We start from the raw sequence: 22757 nt of genomic DNA, 5'->3' as shown, positions 1-22757 counted from the left end.
AGGATGTAAATGAGCATTTTATTTGTATTTGTATTTACAATTTTTAATTGTATTAAATTATTTATAACTGTGTGGCAAGGTTGAGCATTAATAAATAGAATGTTAGTAGTTGATGTTCTACAATAATTTTTTTATTTATTTTCTTTACATATTTTTCTAATATACTTTTCTTAATAATATTATTGTTTTTTTAACGAATCTTGAAATAAATTTATACAAGGCAATAATATTTTATTTTAAGCTCAAACGTTTAATTTTATAAATGGAATGAATGAAATGTTTAATATATGTATATTATAAGATACGATATTTTTTAATTTTATTTAACTTTATTATGAATATTTATTTTATTAAATGAATTGCAAATTTATATTATACGAGTATATATACAATTAAAATATAAAAATATTATTATTCAATTTAAGTTACATAAAATATATATTTTTGTATTTTATAGATATCAAAGTTTATGAACCTGTAATTAAACAACTTGTGTAACCTTGTTTTCAGTATTCATGTGTTCAGTAAGATTTTTAACCTCAAAACAATACGTTGATTAAATCTAACCTATATTATATTACATATTATTATAATATTATTGTGATTACATGTTTTGACATGATATTATTTGTAAGTTTTATGATTTGAGGATAATAATACAAAAAAAGCAACAATGAGTACATCAAGTGATGTTAGTAATGAGAACTTAGAAGTACAGGATGGGAAAGATGAAGATACTAAGATTGAAGATTATCAAAAAGAAATTGATAGTGATGATTCCTATAGTGACATTCCAGAAGCTAGTAACGATGACAATGTAAGACTAAATTAACATTTTATATTTACTTTTGTTCTACTTTTATATTAATAAATATTTAATATACTTTTAAATATATTTAAATTATATAGACAGAAGATAATCAGAACAATGTAGATAATTGCCAAGAAAATGAATATGTGGGACCAGTTCTTCCTGGAGGCCATAGGTTTGACAAAAAGTTTATCTGTGTTAAATATCCTGGAAATGTTATTAATCCAGATAAAGCTGTAGAAACACTAGGTGGCATTCAAAGCATTTCTACGGTATTATATTATTTTCTCATAAGGATTATACGATAGTAATATTTATAAAACTAATAATTAACAATCCCTCTAATTAATTGTATGTGTGTTAATAGGCAGTAAATACACCAAATCGACGGTTGGAGTTAAGATTCAGACCTGATGATATTTTTTGTAAACCGACTTGTGGCGATAGACATAATACTAATGGTTTCCTGCTTAGAATTAGAATTAAAAAATCTAGAGTAAAGAAAGCAGAAGAAGCTGAAGCAAAACAGCAAAGGAAATCATCAAGAAGTACTGTGATTGTAAGTGATTCTTCGATCGGTGACAATGAAAATACTGAAAATAATGTGGATAAAGTGAATTTACCACAGACTAGAGACAATAAAGATCAACAAGAACAACTTATGACTGAATTAATCGATCAAGTACAAAGTTGCAGCTTTAATACTCCCAATAATCCTGTTCCTGGTCCTTCTCATAGAGTGTATTCTGAAAATAACGCGGATTTACGGGATCAATCACTAGATACAAATGAAGTAAATATATCAAAGAACAAAAAGGATATACCACCAACGTTTGATCGAAATAAATATGAAGATCTTTCTGAAGATAAGGATTATACATTGCCAAAATTACAAATCTTAGGTCGAGTTGACACAGAATTTAGATTTACAAGTATGTATGGTTTAAAATGGATAAAATAAAATTTATGTTACTTTTTTCATATATTGGAAATAGAGTTAAAGAATACAATATTTTTCAGGTCTTTGTGACTTTCAGTATTTACCTATGACACAAAGTAAGGAAAATCCGAAAAAGTTAGAATGTATATACCACAAGATTTATCCCAGTAATATACCACATTATTCTTGGTTAAAGAATGACGTACCTTACTTCTTGCCACCAGCTGCGTTTAGCAGAATGGATACGGTACAGCAATATGTACCAAAGACAGAAATTAATTCATATCCGGAAAATATAATAGGAAAGTGTCGAAAGAGAAAGATAGGATTTTCGAATTTCATTTATTTTTCAACATCAGAAGTTCCTTCTAAACCGCCAACAGGCATAGAAACTGCCATGAAAGTTAAATTCATTCAGAGTATACACTTTGAACAAATCCGTCAAATTTTTGAGGAACGACCAATTTGGTCGAAGAACGCAATAATATATAAAACTAAATTTTCTTCTGAACGATTGAAAATTTTACTACCAGCAGTCGCATATTATTTTGTAACTGGTCCATGGAAAATTATGTGGGTAAAACTGGGGTATGATCCAAGGAAAGATATTTCTGCTAGAAAATATCAAACTTTAGATTACAGATTAAAATCTATGCGTAGGTATCTTAAGTATTGCTGTTATTAATATAATATTCACACTTACTTACTTTGTTTTATTCAGATGGTTTAGGATCTACTGTAAAATGTAAAAGAAATTACTCAGAGTATACATTACCATACAAATCAACATCAGCTGCAAAACAGAAAACAATTGTACAAAGTGTGATTTCTAGTCGAGAGCAAAGTCCTAAAAAGGAACAAGATTTAAGCGAAGATGTGTATATCTATCGAGAAGGAATAGTACCTCCCTCGAAGCAAATGTTTTATCAGGTTTATTACAATTTTCTGATTATTACAAATTTTTATGGTTCTATACTTAAAGTACAAAATTTCTTTCAGTATTGCGATGTTCTAGTAGATGAAATACAAGAAATGTTAGCAAAGTTACCAGATCCTTTACCTGGAATTAGGTGCCACGAAAAAAGAGGCTGGTTACCAGTAGGTTTTGATGCACAGTGTAGAGAAATTATTAACAGACAAGTTCGAGCTGTTTTAAGAAAACAAATGAATATACCCGAAGATCGTAAGTATTAATATTTCTTTGTGTATATAATTTTATACTACAATATTTTATTTACAGATCCTACATCTTTACCTCGAAAACGTAAATCTGGAATTAAATTAAAGCTTAATAAACTGAGAGCTAAACAAAGAAAGAAAAAAAATGATTCTGTCTCTAGTGCAGAAGAAAGTGAGGGAAAATATGATCAATCTGAAACCAATGTTATTGCAATAGAAAATGAGTAAATTATGTTATGTATATGTAAGATTTGGTAAATAAATAGCATTTTATAAATACCTACAAATAAAGTTTATTCATAAATGTACAGAGTCTGTCTGCCAAATGTCTATTAATAAATATGTTTACATCATTAATTAACTGATACTGTAATTACAAATTAAACAAAACGTAAAATATAATTGATTTCTTTTGAAAAATGAGTGCAGGAAAAGTGCAGCGACGAGACACATTTTAATAATATTCATGAACGCTTAATAAATATTTTTAATACATGTATAACATGTATATATAATTAGTGTAACAACTTTTGTATTACATTGCAAGAAATAATTAAGTGCCTTTGAAAAATCCTGATCACAGTTCCTCGATAATATCTAAATTTATATAAGCATTTATATGTATATGAAACTTTGTGATCCAAAGAATTAAATTTATATAAATTGTACATTCGATGTAAAATATTCCATTTTTTTGCAGTCCAAATGAAAGGTAATGCTTTAATGCTGATAGGGAGCTAATTCACATAAATAATATAGAATAAAATGTTCAACGATTATTTTTCATTTGTTTCCTTTTTGTTTTAACTCGTGTTTCGTCTAAGCTGCAAGAGAAACGGATAAAACAGGTGCTGATGACGCGAATTATTCATTCACGAGGCCTTTAAACGCGGATGTTGGGATTGGTACTGGCCACGTAGCTCAAAAGTTCTTCGGAGTCCTCGCAGACGAATGGTTTCTGGTGATAGCAAGCCACATCGTGCCAGCTGATTCCATCCTTGTAAACGTTGTTTAGGATGGACATGCAAGACTCACTGGTGCCATTTATGTCGAATTCAGCGTTGTCCGGTTGTCTGACCTTCTTGTGTCCAGTTTGAGACCATGGATTGAAGGACCAACCTTCGGGGATTTGATTTGTTGGCGCCATCTTCTTTCTGTTGGCTGACCAGAACCAACCATAGAGGGCTTTGGGTTCAAGATCACGACGATTCTCGCAGCCTTTGAAGTCGCAGAGACGTCCAGATGTCCAGATGTAAGGAACATCGTCTATGAAAAAGTAATAATTTATTAATTTTTACGAAAGAAATGATTAATACATAACTTTATTATACAGATTATGCAATTCTCTGGTATATGTTTTTTCTGATAGGTAAAGAGCTGTAATCCTTTCCCGAAGGAAACTAATATTCAAGTGAAATCTATACCGTGAAAACTGAAAATTATGGTATAATATTTTGGAAACTTTTTTTTATTTTCAGTTTAAGTATATTCCAAGTATAATGAAATATCGAAAATTTTGCATTATTTTTCTAGAATCTTATAATTTTAGTCATAGATTTATGACTTTTGTAAGAAAGTACTTCATTCAAAATTTCTGTTTAAATCTTCTACAGGTCAGAAAACAACATAATTTATAAAAGGTTTCCGCTTTCCTTATCCAAAGGACAACCTTCGAAAAAATAACCTCATTTTAATATCGGTAGAAATGTTAACATAGACGAGTTTCAGATCATACTACTTCGTGGCAAGAGACATATGCGGTCGAAATGATTGATGCGTTCCGTGATGCAACTATGTATGTATATAAGAAGATGAGATTCCTCAGCCTCAACCCACTTAAAGATCCTTCGTTTTGCCTTGAAGATTCTGTTGTTAACTCGTTAACTCGGAGATTCTAACTTCTCGACAACGAATGGAAATTGTATCTGCACTTGCGAAAGCAATTAGTTGTATGCAAATGAGCAACAAACAAATTTCAACGCGCGCGCGCGCGTGTGTGTGTATGCATTAAATGAATCTTTTTATTGATTCAAATATTTCATCTGTGATGGGATAATCGATACACTAAATTCTTTCGATCCTTCTTTCTTGTTTCTCAAAATATTTGATTCAATAAAGAAAAAAGGGGGAATTATTTTATGATATTGTTGTAATACTTTTTTACAGACATGTCTATTATAAAATTTAAATATTTTGTTCTCGTTTTTTAAGAGTTTCAAAAAAAAAAAAAAAAAGAAAAAAGGAGAATAATTTTAACTACGGCGAAGTTAATTTGTGCATTTATAGAAAACTTTGAAGCACAACAAATATCCAGAATACGTATAACATACAAAGATATATAAAATAGCTAGAATAAAATATTTACTACAATATTTAGTCGACGATACAAATCTTTATTTAAATTCTGTTTCTTTAATTATCTCCACAAGAGACACGAATTTACATAAACATACTCAGTCCACATAATAATTAATTGCGTAATTGTAAGATTCGCCTTTATGGTTTGTTGAATAACCAATAAACTCTTCTCGTCCTCGTTCCGTGAAATATCCGTTCGATCAAAATATGTATTTTCACGACATTGTTCTTGTAATAAGTAACCATAAAACTGATTAGTCTTTCACTTTCTTCAGCCGTGAGGAAACACTATGGCCGAAGACGCGATGTTACAAGCCACTTAACGCGAAGTCGAAGAAGCATCGTCTCACGGCGATGGATCATTTGTTTCGAAATTTCTATGCTATCCAGCTGGCTAAAGAACGAAAGCTACGCTGGGTAATAAATTGTAAACGATCCTCACTGCTTCTGTGTTCCTTGGTACCGATTTTATCTCCGTGGTTGTAGAACTTTCTAAGCCTGACGTTAAAGAAATGGATTTATACCTTCCTACGCGTTTCTGCCGACACGTAAAATTTAATAACTATGTACATACCGTTGTATGAGATTATTATTAGGTATATCTCTCGTTTAACTTAACTACCGATTATTGCTCAAATTCACGTAATTGGCGATGGTATTCGTTTCTTGAATCCATCCATGCTGTTTTAAGGCGAACTATGTTGAAACTCGTTACTGGATCTTATAATTTATTTCGTGCAAGCAATTTTTAATCATTTTTGTCAAAATGATTTAGCTGAACGCGAAAATGAACGAAGTCAAAACGATGGTAGCTAAAACAAAAGGAAAAGTAAAATTGTCTGCTATAAAATAGATCAATTAGCAGGTTCGTTATACGAAAGCCACAAGAGAGAACATAAGTACACGTTTAGCTCTAAAATAAAATAAAATGTACAAGTTACTTAGGTTTAAGAAGAGTATAAAAAATTCCTTGTTGCTGTACGTGATCTTTTGTCTGAACTTTATCCTAAAGTTTCTCTCGAAGTATTAAAAATTTTGTTTACATAAAATATAAGAATTTTATTTGACACGCAATAAAAGTTCGAAGATCGTAGTAGAAAAGAAAACGTAAGTACTATTTGTTGATTTTCTGATTTTAGTGTTACCCCGTGACTAGATAATAGAAGTTTAAATATAACAGATTTGAAAAGGAAAACGATCTATCGTATGCAGACTCTTTTGAAAATAGCCGATGAGCTAGCACGACCAAACATATCGTTTCGTATCTTCAAAGTATTCGCGAGGGTTTCAAAATTTTCCAATCGAGTTCGAACCTATTCGTAATATACTTGATTTTATCTTCGTTTCAGACGTGACGTACGAGAATTGCTGTAATATACTTGAACTTTGCACAGTTTCTTCTTCCTTACGTTCCTGCGAATACGCGTGAAAGGATCAGAAACGTTACGAAATGAAAATCACGCGAAAGAGTGACAACAAAGAAAAAAAGCCGAAGAGAAGAGAAGAGAAGAGAAGAGAAGAGTTAATAGCGATGCAATTAGGATATATATTGAATCCGTACGAAACCGAAGGTAAACGCGTTTCGTGTTCACGCGTGAGTCGTTCGCGAAACGTGCCTGTGCTTCATGCGTTAATGAATCATTTTTATTCTTGTAATCGTTGCCTCGAGATTATTCAACCGATCGAATGGAACACCTCGTTTTTCCTCATGAATAAACAAGTACACGTCGATAGGAATTTTTTCTTCTGCGAATCGATCTTGCTCGTATCATAGCGAAAGAAATCTTTTGATAAGTCGACTCGAATACGAAGAAATTCCAACTTAGCTTCGAGATGAATTTTTATTTTATTTGTAACGTTTCTTCCTTCTCTTTTCTCTGTATGAATATTAACGACGTTTCAATTGTACGTACATAGGCGTGTATATACTGTATAATAACGTACATATAATAACTATACTATATATGTACATAATTATCGAACTGCAGATTCATTCGAAGGTGCAGAAATGCATATAAACACGTAAAATACTTGAAATATAATATTCGAAGGCGATATTTAGCAAGTAAAACGATTTTTCAACCGGATTTCATTACTTAAATTCTATTTATAAAAGTAGGAATTTCCATGAATGTCTGCAATTTAATAACCGTGAACGATCATGATTCAGAATAGTTTAGAACACCTGACTTCGTCTTTTTATTCTAAGCTTTACCTTGCGTCTTCTATTTTATAAAATATTTCAAGAATTTGTCTTATTTATCTTCTACTCGCGAAGCATCTCAAGAATTAAAATCGCTTACTTTGTTGAATGAGTCTGAAGATTAAGTTGTTCTCGTCTTGAGTTTCCATCGACACGAGGTCCATGCAGTACTCTCTGCAGATGTTCCTAGCGTCTAACCAATCCACCCTCTGGTTTGCGTGAGCCGGAACGTGCCCGCTATAGAAATAATTGTGCCCTCTGTAGTTGAATTCTCTCGGTCCTGCGAATTGGAAATAGAAAATTAATCCCCCGAACGAAAGACAAAGGTTTGTGAAGAGATCGGCTTTTATTAATTCTTATCAGATTTTTCCACGCGACACATAAGCGTGGTAATCTCGTACGATAAATTCTAACACTTTACGGTATCTTGATGCTTCGTTACGATCCTTTTATCAAGAAAAAAAAAAAAAAGTAAAGATATGAACTGATACCAAGAATGTTCCTCATACTTTTTGTCAGTTGTGTTTGATATATCAAGATTTGACTACATAGAGTTGCGGATTTTTCTTCCAGAAGAAACAGAGAAAGAGAGAGAGAGAGAGAGAGAAAAAAAAGGAAATCGTTCACGATATTCAATTATGTTTGTCGTGTATAATGTATATAAACGGCGTGGATCTGTAATCGGGGAATGTGATTATCGTCCGGTTAAATGTCAATGGTCTTACAATTTTTCACGTTACACGTTGATTATGCAGGAATGCCTCTCTCGTCGACGATTTACGACGTGCGTCTCATTATGAGAGCCTAACGTTCTGATTGCGAAAGGGTTGCTCGTATTCAACGGTAATATTACAGGCTGTTGCCTATTTCATCTATGTTCTCTCTCGAGTATCATCGATATTCTAATATTCTCAAATTAACCAATCCGTGATCTCTACGAATAATAATCAAGGATTTCTTTTCCATAGATTTACGAGTTATCGCGTCTATTGGCAAGCAGATCGACTGTAGTTAATTCGTATAATTTGTAAAGTTTGATGTATAACTTTATCAATTTTATTACCACGTCTGTCATCGTTCTTCGAAGGAATTTATCATCATCGATTATTTATAATTCGCGACTCGTAAAGTTTTGCTAATCGTGTTACATGCATAGAGCAAGAGAGGTCTGGGAAACTTGTTCGAAAACAATTTTTTCTTTTTTTTCCGCAATTTAAATATTCGCTTAAGTACATCGTTTATCTTGAATATCGCGTAGAATCCTGTAATTTACCTATAAAAGTGGAAGAGCGTTGCTGAAAAAGTCACTAGACCTCGTCGAATTATTGCCAAGACTAATATCCTAAATTCTAGCTATTAAAATCGATTATGTCAGAACCTGTTATTTCAGAAGTTGCAGACACACCATAGACCAGTGCGTATGTATTATTACGTATTTACTACGCGTTTCATCGCCTGTAATGCCGCAAGGAGAGGCATGATGGATGCGCGCGAACACGGCTCCTCTTCACCGACGTGTAATCCTGTGTAATCTCATTGTTGCAAAAATAGCCGTTGAACGAGAAGAACGAAAGGGAAAGACAAGAAAAAAAAAAAAGAAGAATTAACTAAATTGCACGTTCCTTCTGACATATCACGGAAAAGAAAAATCTCACGGTGAATGTCATGTGGCTGGTTTCTTCTGAATGATTCCCAAGCAGGAATCAATCGGTTGTTACATTGGGAGTCGAGGCTACGACGCGTTCCCCTTTCAGAAACGAACGATGATTCTAATACCTCTGTTAGAACGTCGATTGCCTTAACGTCGAAGTGCTGTCGTGAGTTTCGACAAGAAGTTTCTACGAGAAGATCATGATCTCAGCGACGCCGACGCGGATAGTCGAATAAACGTAGCAGCTATCCTTGAACATTTGGCATTTAACAATTCGTGGTTCCTGAGATTCTTGCTTGACCGTAGGGAACATGGATTTTTAATCGTCGATCAACTTTCGAAACGTGTAGCTTTTTCATAGAAATATAGATTTTGTATTCATTCTGGCAATGTATAGTTTCATCTGTATCATGCAGTTTTTGTAAAATTATTATATTACAAACGAACGCATTCTTGAACATTTAGTATTTAGCATTTCTTGGTTCTTAAGATTCTTGTTTAGTCTCAGGGATGGCTCTTTCTATGTTTCGTGCATTCTTTTCTTTTTGGTGAAATTACTACTATTTTATTTACTATATACTATATTTATATTATATTTACTGTACTATATTTACTATATACAGGGTGGTTGGTAACTGGTGGTACAAGCGGAAAGGGGGTGATTCTAGGGGGCGAAAAAAGTAGTCGAAAATATAGAATAAAAATTTATCGCGTCTCGTTATAACGGATCTCACTGTGGATCGTTGTCTCGATGGAAAAATCAAAAAAAAAAAAAAAATTAAAAAAGAAATTTTTATTCTATATTTTCGACTTCTTTTTTCGCCTAGAATCATCCCCTTTCCGCTTGTACCACCAGTTACCAACCACCCTGTATATTGGATTATTTACTACAAAGAAGAAGAGAAGAAGCTCTGCATTCGTTCTACGGTATATCGAACGAAAGGAGACAATTATTTCCAGCGTCAGAGTATGACTAATTGGTATGTTAATTAGATGCCTTTAGAATCACCTATCTGTAATAAGCATATTTTTAAATTCATATATTTTCTCATCTCGTGACAGTTCGAAAGATGTATCATTTGTATTTACGTAATTTCAGGGAATTTCGTATAACTTAATTGAAATATTTCGATGATGAAACTCGTATTACGCGTATCGTTAATAAATTTTGAATTTCACCGAATTAATTTGCATAATTTAATAATTTGAACGTATTGCACGGATCTAAATCGATTCTAAAGAAAACTTAATTCAGCCGATGTTATTCTGCGAGAAGATTAAAAAAAACCACATGTAGAATTTCAAACGAGAGTTGCAAATCAGCAAGGAAATATCGAATTTTATCTTGCCTCGAGTTTCCCTTTTTTCACGTGATTTTCCTGCGCTACGTTGTGCGATGAATATTGCTAACAACGAACGTAAAAACAATTACGATATCGTATACGATCAAGTCTATCGTACGTTTCATAATATTCGAGAAATTATTTCCGCTATTTGTAACTCGAGTTTTCCTTCCTTTTAGTTTCCCAATGGCAATGAATTTGTTTCATCTATGAACAATCGAAAGAAACGTTCACCTTTGTACATTTTATTATCGTCTCTATCATCTTGACGAGCGTTCCGCCTACCAACACGTTTTCCTGTGTCCACGTTTAAATTCCAATTATTTCGATTGCATCGATCGATATCGATCGAATAAACAAATTTTATCAATAATTATTTGTTGATCGAGATTAACTTCTTTAGAAGACCGATAAAAGTACTTGGCATCATAATTATCGAATGCATGTAGATACGTCATCTAACAAAATTAAAAATCATTCTATATAAAATAAATTAAATTATCAGAATTTTTGATAACGAACTTATTACTTAGCCTAAAGCGATCGAAAGAATACCAACAAATACGATGATAAATATTTAACACCGACATATGTATACAGCCGCGAAAAGATGATAAAACAAAGGTTAAACAAAAGTGACATTAAACAAAGTGCATTTCACAAGTTGTATTTCCTTGTTTCTATACGATCGCGTGTTTGCGTCTGATAGACGTCTACGAGAAAAAAAATTGGTCTCCCTCTTCGTCTTTCTTCAGTTTTCTCCTATACTCGCAATTAACGATCGTTATATCACCGTTCATTAAACATTTATGCGCCTTTAGAAACACTCGCACGTTTCACCATTGTGTCAAGGAACTTCTGACGATAATCGTTTGAATCGTCCGCGCAATTCTGTTGTTTTCGAGTCTACTAACGGTGTTTCTGCAGCATCAGTTATATATAAAGAATCTATTCCTGAGAATATAAGATCGTAAAAAATGTGCTTTTCGAATCGCATACATTACATAAAATATCGTAATTCGTAATTTTAATTTCTCGTCTTCGTTCGTTACTATCGACAATAATATTCAATATTATTCAGTGTTATTAATAATTGCTAAACTGATGTAATAAAGGCTCTATGATCTTTTTCGTTGGGAGAGTTATACAGGGTGGTCGGTAACTGGCGGTACAAGCGGAAAAAGAAGTCGAAAATATAGAATAAAAATTTTTTTTTATTTTTTATTTTTTTTAATTTTTCCATCGAGACAACGATCCACAGTGAGATCCGTTATAACGAGACGCGATAAAGTGCACGCGTACCGAGCGAAAATTCAAAGTCGATTTTCTCGAAGACAAAGCCTCGAACGAAAAATTTTTATTCTATGTTTTCCACTTCTTTTTTCGCGTAGAATCACCTCCTTTCCGCTTGTACCACCAGTTACCAACCACCCTGTATATCGAATTACTTCGTTCTTTCGAACGTATATATGCAATTATTGCATATGAATACAGATACATGTAAATATATGGTTTTATTATTTATTTCAAAATGGAATTCTTAAAAAATCTCTGGTTCTGATCTCATTTTTAATATTATAAGCCTATTTTCCAAACATCTTATTCAAGATGTAATTTTTGGAATTCTGTCTCCTTTGTTACGTACTAAAAAGACCATTAGTCAAACGCAAGAAGCGGTTCGTACAACGTTTCATTCATTGTCTAAGGCTAAGCACCTTAATGCATTAACATCCTCGTCATTACCATCGTCAGTAGAATGGTAACTCGCGAAATTAATTATGACCTTTCTACGGTAAAAATGTATGTGAGAATGAATGGTGTTGCTGAGTAAAGTTGGACGTTAGTTGTTCAAAGTTAATAACTCTGAAACACAATGTTAGTTCGTATAATAGCGAATCGCAATGGTAGATTGGGAAAGATCTAATGATTGATGAACGTAATCTTTCATAGCAAGTGAAGTTAATCAGAATACTACAGCAGTATACTGTTCATACATTAAGAGAAAAATGTAAAGCCGGAACTTCGTTCTAAGGCAATAAGGCGAGAAGTGTGTGTAGTAAATAACAAATAAATAATACTATTCTAAAGAGTTTAGAATTGAAAATATCCATCGTGAGGTTTTCATGAGAACGTTGATCAAATGTTTGAATAAAAAAATTAATCGAATTAAAAGAAGCAGAAGATGTGGCAGGGAAATCTGGTTCCCAAATTTTTCACTATTTCTATATCTTTTTTTGATAAATCTTTAAAGTGGTAAAATTTGTAAGCTACTACAAAATATACGAATTACATTAAAAAATATGTATCGTCATCGCAGTACATGCGACTATCCGTTTAATAATAGAAAACAGATTTATCTCATTTGGTTGTCAATCATACGCAAGTAAATAGCCAATTTAGGGCGGAGAAAGCGGAATTTATTAATCGAGGGACAGTAGAAATCTGTTATTTTTTACGCCCACTTCCGCCATGACTTATCGATCATATTTGCATGCCAAGTCTTTTGTTCGACGCCAGTACGATTTACGTTGCTCTTCAAACAGGTATTTTTTTTTCTTTTATCCATGTCAAAACTTGTATCTATTTAATTTCTCTTTTTTTATTTTTTTATTTTTTTTTTTTTTTTTGATCAGATAACAGCAACGAAGAAGATAATATTTTCAAAAATACTAAAAAATATGTTTTAACGCAATAAATTTAAATAAAGGAGACGACATTGTACACGGTTTGTCTGTATCGAATTTTATCTTGCGTAACGTTTAGAATTCGCAATAATTGCATCAGATCAAACACGATTCAACATAGCTATTTCAAAATAACATTTAAACGATCGGTAACATCTACGATTTCATGACACGGCTATACACGACTAACTGTGCTATTTGCCTCCTTCGGAATATTTATCCATGGGATTATAAAGAGAAAAAAAAAAAGAAGAAGAAAAATGACGAAAGAATAATATGAATGACAGCAAGAGGCTTCTTGTAAGATTTTTAAAGTGGTTCTTGACACACGAGGAACTCCAATGGAATGGAAAGCTCTCACTTTCACGTGTCACGACCTGCACGTGTTTCACGGCAGAGTCACCTAAACGTTTCCAGAAACGTATAATTTATGCCAATGAAATGGTTAATATTTACGGATCGCATTTGAGCATGACGCGCCATTTCTTGAAAAGGAGAAAAGAAAGCACGTTGGACACGCGTCGTTTTCAAATAAACGTACTTAATGAATTCGATACGAAGGATTTTATACGTATAGCGAATATTTCATATTTATGATTTTACAGTTGTTAATGAAACAGTTGAATAAATTTTGCGATTTTTCTAGAAGAAGAAAATTGACATACTGAATTTTTCCAAAAAAAAAAACAAAAAGGTACAATATTCTTATAACAATTCTTTGTAAATGACTTTGTGAAGAAAATACGAACGAAGAAGGAAGAATTAGGAGATTAGAAAAATTAATTTTGGAAATGTTAATCAACTAAAATGCAAGTAGGATGTATAAAACAGTACTTGTAAAAAATGTATAATTGTAAAAATGCAATTTTTCAATTTTAATTTATTTATGGAGAAGGTATCACACTAAGTGGGAAATTAACTTGTCATTCAAATTTCTAATATTTTAGATTTAATATTTCAACACACTGTTAACTATGAATTAAACATTTTCATAATCTATGCGCAGTCGAATCTCATAAATAAGTGGCGAACATTGGATATAAAAGTCGTTTTGATCGAAGGTGCGAGGAAAACGAAAGCCAAGCCGCAGGCGAAACTTTTTCTTGATAATTCGACTTAATAGGTGGAGATTATTTGAGATTCGATTCGTCCAGCGACGGAGAATAACAGATTTCCTTTTTCTTCGGCTTCTTCTGCAGCTATAACCAATCGGACGTGTAACTTTGTTCGAAAATAAATTGATAAACGATGCGTGCAATACGACATTGTAATTTATCACGGTTTGCTGCTATATTATTTATTCGATCGGATACGCTGTTATTTGGGGTTGAATAAAGGTCGAATAAAGGTCAAACTTTTGTGCTCCTCGAAAATATTACGTAAATGTATAGAGTTACTGTTTTGTTATACTTTGCATAATAAAAAATAATTCTATAAAAATAGTACTTCCTTTTAAATTTATAATCTTATAATCGTTATATTCGCATCGATATAAGAATCTAAAGTATCTTTAAAAATTAACGTACGCATGGAATATTAAAAATTTCGAAACTTTCGTACAAGGAGAAAAAGTACGTATGAAATATCGAAAATTTGGAAACTTTCTAGAAAAGAAATTTCTGTTCGTGAAATATCTAAAATTTTGAAATTTTTGTATAAAAGGATTTACAGCGATTAAAAAAAAGTTATTCGTTTCTTGGAAAAGTGTAAAATAACAGAAACTTTGTATCTTTGCGAGCAACTTTTAAAATAATCAGCTTCATCGACCAGGAAAAATAGAAATATCCCATGTGAATTCACCGAATTGGACATTTTACTGGAAACCAGGATCAGCGTGAAGAAAGACGTGAACTATCGTTAAAGAGCGGTCATTATACGCGGGCATAACGAGCAACAGCGAAATTATCTCTGTGGCATGTTGTTGTTTCGTTTCGCAACAATTCTTGACATTTTCATAGCGGCAGAGCATCGGCCTTTTGTGAGCTTGTCAGTTGGACAATCTTACCAGCTACGATATTACGACACCTGATTGGTCAGCCGCACTGTCATAAGATAATTTAACGACAATTTGTTAGCTGCGGACCAGTAATGTTTCATAATTTTGATTAAGAACCACTTTAATCATCAGACTCCTCGGCTGTGTTTAACGATTCAACTTTTAATTCCCAGCCCGGTTAAAGAGCATTTTACACTGTAAGGGCAATGTACAGAGACTTATAAATTCAAAATTTGTTATATTCCGTAAGAATGACAATTTCAATATAGGGGCACGATTGTCACGTGTGTTATGTCTTTTTTTTTCTCTTTTCAAAATTATTTCATACGTTTACATTGTTTTTACTTTTTGTTTTAATTAAAAATTTATGGTCGCATACAGCATCCAAAGTTATCAATAACCACTGCGAGAATAGCTTTGTTTCTTTAAAAAGAAATGTATTATACGTGTTACATTGGCTATATACTTTATAAATTTTTACTATCGAATCTACCAAATCAGCCAAAATGTCTGATTGAAGATTGTATATTTTTGGAATTATTAAAAAAATGCAAGTAACGTTAAGTTTCGTTAATTATTAATCAATATTAAATTCTCACAGCTAAATGACCTTATTGCTCGAGATGATTTCATCGATGTAGCACGTGACTCGAGTTTCTTATTGTTACTAACTTGGAAAGTGGATGCAACTGTAGATAATCGAACATTCCAGTCGAACATTATTATAATCCAACATTACGACACTGATACCTTTCACGTGATTAAATACCGTGGAAATAGGATTACTACGAAATTTCGATCGATATGATCACAAGGGAATAATAACAACCAATACTCGTTAAATTAGTCTGTTTGTACTAAAGTATTTCTAATGTTAAATAACGTGTATTGGCAATGTTATTTAATCAACCAAGGTAACTCGACGTTTTTAACATTGTACTTGTCGCGAGGCGTATTAAAATGGTAATAAAATGGAAATTAAATAAAAATGAAAAACTCGCATTTAGTACAGAATAGAAATAAAGATATAACGAAGAATGAACATTTTTACATAATAACGATAAATATATACACAGTGCCGATATGCGTATTTTGACAATATTTAAATGTTGATACATACATAGATGCATGGATACTTTGGCTCGATAATTTGCATTATCTGTTACATCCAATCAAGAGTAAGTGTCAGTGATCATACAGATGAAAAGTTGTAGCAAATTTTATGTCCCATAAAAATTGTCAGTTGGTGAGATATAGCTGACCTCCTTGTAAATGTGTGTGTATATATATATATATATATAAGTAAGCAATGGAGATTGAGATGGAGAAAGTGGATTGTATATTCTCCAAACAGATTTTTCATTCGAGATAAAAAAACGAGATGTACATTCCACTTTCGTTCCTGCTGATTATCTTTGAAACAGATTACTAGGAACAGTAAAACATAAATTTCTATATGACATTGAAAGATCATTTCAATGAGTAAAATCTGCGTGATAAATCATATATTTTTTTTCTATAAATCATTATTTAATATTCTCTTGCTAAGTAATAACTGTGAATGACAATAAGTAATAATATTCGGTTGTTATTAACTATCAAGAAACTTACGTTGTTATTGTTATATTTTTGTCAATAAATAGGAAGCACATAAAGCAGATAGGCCTCAAGTTCCAACCATAAAAATATACAAATATACAGGGTGGTTGGTAACTGGTGGTACAAGCGGAAAGGGGGTGATTCTACGCGAAAAAAGAAGTGGAAAATATAGAATAAAAATTTTTCGTTCGAGGCTTTGTTTTCGAGAAAATCGACTTTGAATTTTCGGTCGGTACGCGTGCACTTTATCGCGTCTCGTTATAACGGATCTCACTGTAGATCGTTGTCTCGATTGACGTTATTTTTTTAATTTTTAAATTTTTATTCTATATTTTCGACTTCTTTTTTCGCGTAGAATCACCTCCTTTCCGCTTGTACCACCAGTTACCAACCACCCTGTATAATTGCATATAAAACACGCAATTTATAAAAGTTTCCTAAAATTTTTCCCATCAAGTGATTTAGGATAATGTATTGTAAATTGTAAAAACGAATTGTAAAAAACGGATTACCGGTAGCTGATGTTACACAGTTTTGCATTGAACAAATAATTTGCGGGAAACTAGTCAAAACAAAGCCGACGAAACATCCTGTTCAAGATTATGCAACTAGTCCGTCGCGTCGGCTTTGTTGACCCCGAATCGGTGTCTCTCCCTTAACTTCGTTTCGTTACACGTCCTCTCGCTAATTATCGCGGCGCGATTGCGAGACGTCTGCTGGTTTCTTGATTTTGTATCCTAACCGTGAGAAAGTGCATCGAACGCAAACGAAAGGAGACGAAACGCTACTCTCGCATTGTACGATCCGTTAACGAGTTACCAACCAATTACAGACTCGCCTGCGCTAGACCTTGTCTGAATAAAGTCCAAATGATTCTAAATAATTTCAAATAAGGAAAATGTACCTAAATTATGAGAAAATCTTTACAGACCAATAACTTATGAATTTTTAGGATATCTATACTTTTATGAAGGATTATTTATAAAGAGAATGAAATTTGCTACGTACATACATATCCTAAAAGTTGCATTAAAAATGACGATTCGAAGTTAACTCATTATGGATTAAGTAGTGAAATAGCGAATAAAAAAATATATAAACGTAATATTAATGTACAGTAATGGATTTGAAAATCTGAAGGTGCACAAATTTTCACGCTTGAAAATGAAATATTGTGTTAACGTAACGTTGGTCTTTAATGAATTAAGATAAAAATATGTAAATAACAAGTATTTGTTATTGTATTGTGTGTATACGTCTAATATATCAGTAAATTTGTATTTGTATTATATTCATATCTCAAATGAAAGCAAGTATTAATTACATGTAGACAAATATGGTTAGGTTAACCTTTAGGTGGATGTACATAGCGTTAAAATAAAAAAAGAAATTTAATTATCCAGGTATTATAATCAGAAGAGAATAATCTGATATACACGTGTTTGCACAATAGACGAATGCTGTTTTAGGTTGAAAAATATACGATCGTGAGATTGCGCGAGAGTTTTGTCGGCATGTATCGGGCCGGTTTAACCTCAATTTCTTTTAGTTGCCGGAGAACGTGCCGGGGCATCTAAATGCCCCGGATTCACGGAAGAGGATTGTGTTTTGTCCGTCGTTAACATTGTCGCGGATATGTTTTGAAATCGTGATGAGAAATGTTAAACTTTCAGACAATGATCAATACAATTAAAATGAAATTGTATGATGTCCAAAGAGTTTTTTTGGCTTGTCATTCGGAATTTAGAATTTTTCTTTATTTCCATTCCTTTTCTAGTACATTTACAGTTTGTTTGACGAATAAATTGACTTTTACGTTATGTTTTAGTAGTTTCATTTTAAAATTTGACTTATAATTAGAAACTAAGCTTCAAAGAGATTTATTCGTACGAAATATCAAGAAAAAATATGATCCTAGCGTTTTAACTACAAAGAGAGCCGAAAGTTCAAAACGAAAAATTTACTCACGGTTTGCACATTTCTGCGGTACAGGAAGAGACAGGAATCTTCCTGGTCTGTTGCTTTGTGGCCGAATTTCGTTTATTGCTGGTTGGGCGTACACTAACGCCGCGAAGAATAACACGGCCAGCGGCGCCAACATCATCTGAGAAACAAATTAAAAATTGAACAAAATAATAAATTAAACAAAGATTAATATACACTGTCTATAAAATTACTTTTAAGAAATATAATTGTACTTGTATTTTCATTTTAATTTACTCATTGAAGACGCTAATTAAAAAACTACAATCGAAATAATTTGGAATATAATTTTGGAAACAAAGGGGACGATATCATCTATATAAATAATAAATAACATAACAGACAAAGATTAAAGAAATCTATTACAAAATGACGAGAAGTGTTCCGAAATTACATATTTCATAAAGTAATTCAAACCCCTTCATTTCTTATGCAAATCGAAATCGGAATCTCTTAACACATACTACATGCTACTTCGGCAGAAACATCTTCGTATACATCAATGACAACAGGATGATCTATCGCACCATCTTTCAATTCAGCATTCGAGCCAACCAGCATCAATATGATCCTATAAGATCGAAGGAGCGAAGCGATGGAAAGTTAATTATAATTTTAAAACACCTTGTCATAGACATATGCAATTGTTCACATCGTGACCAAAAACAGGTGAGAGTTTTGTTGGTTAAAAGTGACACGAAGATAAGGTCGTAATTCCGTATATACCTATTAATACCTATGTTTAGTTTCTATAAGTCAACAAAGAGAGTTTCACTCGGGGAGTGCCAATTTTTGCACGTGACTTTTTTACGGATAGATAGTAGTATTGCCACTGTCTTACGTGCCAACTGTTACATGTAGTGATCCGGTAATTGGCGGGGACTTTTTCGTTGTAAGCCTGGCTAACGACCGAACGTTCCCTTGTACGGTCGAACGTAATGATTTTCGACGCGTCGAGAGTAGCTTCATCGCTTCCTCCAAGAAAAATGAGATAACGCGTGAAGCAAGAATCCTCTTATGTAATAGGGGATAAAAGAAATTGCACAATTGATGTAAAATTCGCAAAAAGCGAATTGAAGACTGTACTTTGTATACGATTCTTGTAGTTCATATTGCGATGGATCATTTAGAAACTAGATAAAGGAAAACATTAAATTTTTATATAGATATTCTTAGATATCAGTTCTTCCTGTTTATTATTTTGGCTTTAACAAAGTGACGCATAATTAAATGCATATAATTCATTAATTTATATATCTAGCGTATCATAAGACTCTGTTATATTTTTTTTCATTGTTGTACTAATACTATTAATGTTAATATTAATAGTAAATATTAAAGAGAGACTAAATTTTCTTTTTATCATTATTTATGAATGATTTTGATCAGTGATCTTTATCATTTAACAGAACAATAATAAATTAATATATAATAATAAATTAAATTGAACAATAATAAATAAATTATATGTTATAGTACTCACTGATAAATTTTGGATAAAAAATAAAAAGTACGAAACTTTCTTGTTTGTATCAAAGATGTAAACCACAAAGCAACCATATACTCGTTTCTAACTAAATAATATTAATTATCAGATCTGTTACCTTTTTCCTTTTTATCGTTATTACATTTTTCCAGAGGAGTATATAGTCTGGATACAATGAAAAATCTTCATTCATTCATAAAAATTTATTTCCTTAAATGTTACTTTCAAATGTACCAGTGCTTTACTAACTACAATAAATTTAGAATTTCTCCTTTTAAATGTCATCAAGAAATCTTGCATTTTTATTTCACTTTAATTTTACTTTAAAAACATTAAACACTTAAAATGTTATTATTCAAAAAGACCTTATTTTTGTTTATGCAAACGTTTCAAGCAACTTCCATAAAAACCCAATCGAACAAGAACTTACAACCTATACACGAAACCATTACCATCCTCATTGAATTAATTTATCGGTAGTATTCGTCACGCAGAAGCGTGCATTATTCAAGCCTGCGATACTCTACGAGATGTAGGTATATACATACATACATATATACATATATTACATATTCAGTTTGTTGCACTTTTTCTATTTTTATTTTTCCCCGCTTTCGTTTAGCACTTTGCGATTGGTATTCCGTAGATGACTTTAAAAAAATCGTGAGAACTGGAATTCCAAAAAATGAAAGGAAAATAAAACGATACGAGCTCACGCACAGGTATACGTATACTTTTTTTTCTTTTCCTTTTCTGATCATTTCGAAACACTCACCTTGTCTCACTTGTCTTTCTTTTTCCGGTTTATTTCTCGGATTAAAACGAGATGGACGACGAGATCGACGATTAAAGAAACGTGCTCACTGATAGGGTTATGAAGAGACAGGCACCTTCACCGTCGATTATATAGAAATAGTCCCCACCATCTCGTAGATTCATCCCACCCTGGGCTACAAGGAACCATCGAGACTCTTCTTAGCTCGACCTTAGTCATAATTGGCGTAATAATCGAGGGTTAGGTTTTTCGTGATTTTCACGTGCTTTTGTCGCGTTTATTGTTCGAGAAGGTAGGTTAGAATCGAAAAATATCTTTTTAAATACGTTTATGTTAATATATGTTTTCTTTGTTTTTCTGGTGTTAGTAAGTTGGAGTGGATCGGTATTGGTAATTGGTATTCGTGTAACCCGGAAGCCTAAAGGCATAGTTTCTACGAGCTATTTGAATGGTATTTGTTAAGAGAATATGTCGATACAGGTTACAGGTAAGAGAGAATACATTAATTTTGGAGATAAATTTTTGGTTATGATCATATTTGTAGTTTCAATGGTAGATAAATTTAAAGCTAGACTGCACGAAGAAATTAATTTTAATAGAATGTATATGAAAAATGTTACTTTTTATCTTATGTTCCAAAATGCTTTTTTCTTTAATATCCTTGTTAGTCACATAAATCACTGAAATGGACAAAAAATACTATTTATCTAAAATTCAAAATTTTGAGAATAATATTTATGTAGAATAAAACGTGACAATATCCAATTTCTTTATGTCTCACCTTCTTAATGAACAAGTTAAGGTTAATAGTCTTTTTATTAACATTGCCGAGGCAGTCAACGTTGTCACTAAAATAATATTTATTCGATATCTCTAAATTTGTTTATATTGTAATGTTTAATGCGTTGTTAGGGTTATTTTAGACAATTGTAAAATTTAGTAGGGCAAACAACAAGATTAATATTTCTGTGGTTTCCTGGCCATTGGTTAGGCGCGAGTCGATAATTGACTCTCGACCCAGAAGAAACGTATTTTCCCTGCATTCCATCACATTTACAAGTAAATGCATTTTCGCTTGCTCGCGTAAATATTCTTTGTAACATGCAAACATCGCCTGCAAGCTTTCCTTTTCGCTTAAGTCGTTATATCCGTGAAAAATACGCGATAGATTGCTCTTTGTTTCGTTTCATGTGTGAATTTGAGTTGTTTCTGAGTTGAATTTGATTTGCTTCGAAGAAAGTTGAAACGTTGAAAAAACATGTAGGAGGCAATGAATAATAGATGATTTGGATACTTGACAATTTATGGATATTTACGTAACATAGCACACCTTCTCGTCCATTCAGGAAAAAGCATTGTGAAAATTTTCCCAAATTTTCTTTACTTTACAATTGAAATTTCTAAAATGACTTTAATATAGCTATATATTTATATATAGGTTTCTCCTTTTATTTAACATCTCTGCGATGAATAATAAAATAGAACCATATTAGTCTTGATTGGATCTAATTATTTTTTTTGTTGAATATCAATCTCAAAGAAAATTTATTCTAATACAATAATAATAAAATTTTATTCTGATTACGTTAAATTTTACTCATCTTTCGGTAGTTTTCTTTGTACTTTTCCCATGAAATTACTCACATGGAAATGATCGCTTTAATTATAGAAATGCGTTAAAATTAATGTTTGTTGCGTGACTGTGATCGTTACATAACGCTGCATAAAAATTCGCATGGCCATTTTAAT

General features: G+C 32.2%; 2 protein-coding genes across 2 annotated transcripts; one reads left to right on the top strand and one right to left on the bottom strand.

Moving 5' to 3' along the window:
* The first annotated feature begins 524 nt into the window (after positions 1–524).
* On the top strand, positions 525–3221 carry l(2)37Cd (general transcription factor IIIC subunit l(2)37Cd). The gene is made up of 7 exons (XM_033350823.2): positions 525–817; positions 910–1083; positions 1179–1743; positions 1832–2407; positions 2473–2681; positions 2751–2934; positions 2992–3221. The coding sequence occupies exons 1-7, from the start codon at positions 674–676 to the stop codon at positions 3156–3158; spliced, it is 2019 nt and encodes a 672-aa protein (XP_033206714.2). The 5' UTR covers positions 525–673; the 3' UTR covers positions 3159–3221.
* Positions 3199–21123, bottom strand: slf (C-type lectin domain-containing protein slf). The gene is made up of 4 exons (XM_033350824.2): positions 21009–21123; positions 18733–18868; positions 7592–7771; positions 3199–4196 (listed from the first exon to the last, which is right to left on the bottom strand). Exons 2-4 carry the CDS (start codon positions 18866–18868, stop codon positions 3814–3816), a joined length of 699 nt encoding a protein of 232 aa, XP_033206715.1. The 5' UTR covers positions 21009–21123; the 3' UTR covers positions 3199–3813.
* Positions 21124–22757: the final 1634 nt, after the last annotated feature.

Source organism: Bombus vancouverensis, chromosome 4 (genome assembly GCF_051014615.1).
Source record: "Bombus vancouverensis nearcticus chromosome 4, iyBomVanc1_principal, whole genome shotgun sequence".
NCBI classification, from domain to species: Eukaryota; Metazoa; Arthropoda; class Insecta; order Hymenoptera; family Apidae; genus Bombus; species Bombus vancouverensis.
The sequence above is the reverse complement of the archived record's forward strand: the minus strand, read 5'-3'. Positions and strand labels throughout refer to the sequence as shown.

Bases quoted from the DNA above. Each gene is read 5' to 3' on its own strand.
- slf (XM_033350824.2), bottom strand. From the start codon at position 18,868: ATGATGTTGGCGCCGCTGGCCGTGTTATTCTTCGCGGCGTTAGTGTAC. The intron at 7,772-18,732 runs GTGAGTAAATTT...TCCAATTCGCAG, and splicing joins ACCGCAGAAATGTGCAAACC to GACCGAGAGAATTCAACTAC. The intron at 4,197-7,591 runs GTAAGCGATTTT...ACTTTTTCATAG, and splicing joins CTTCAGACTCATTCAACAAA to ACGATGTTCCTTACATCTGG.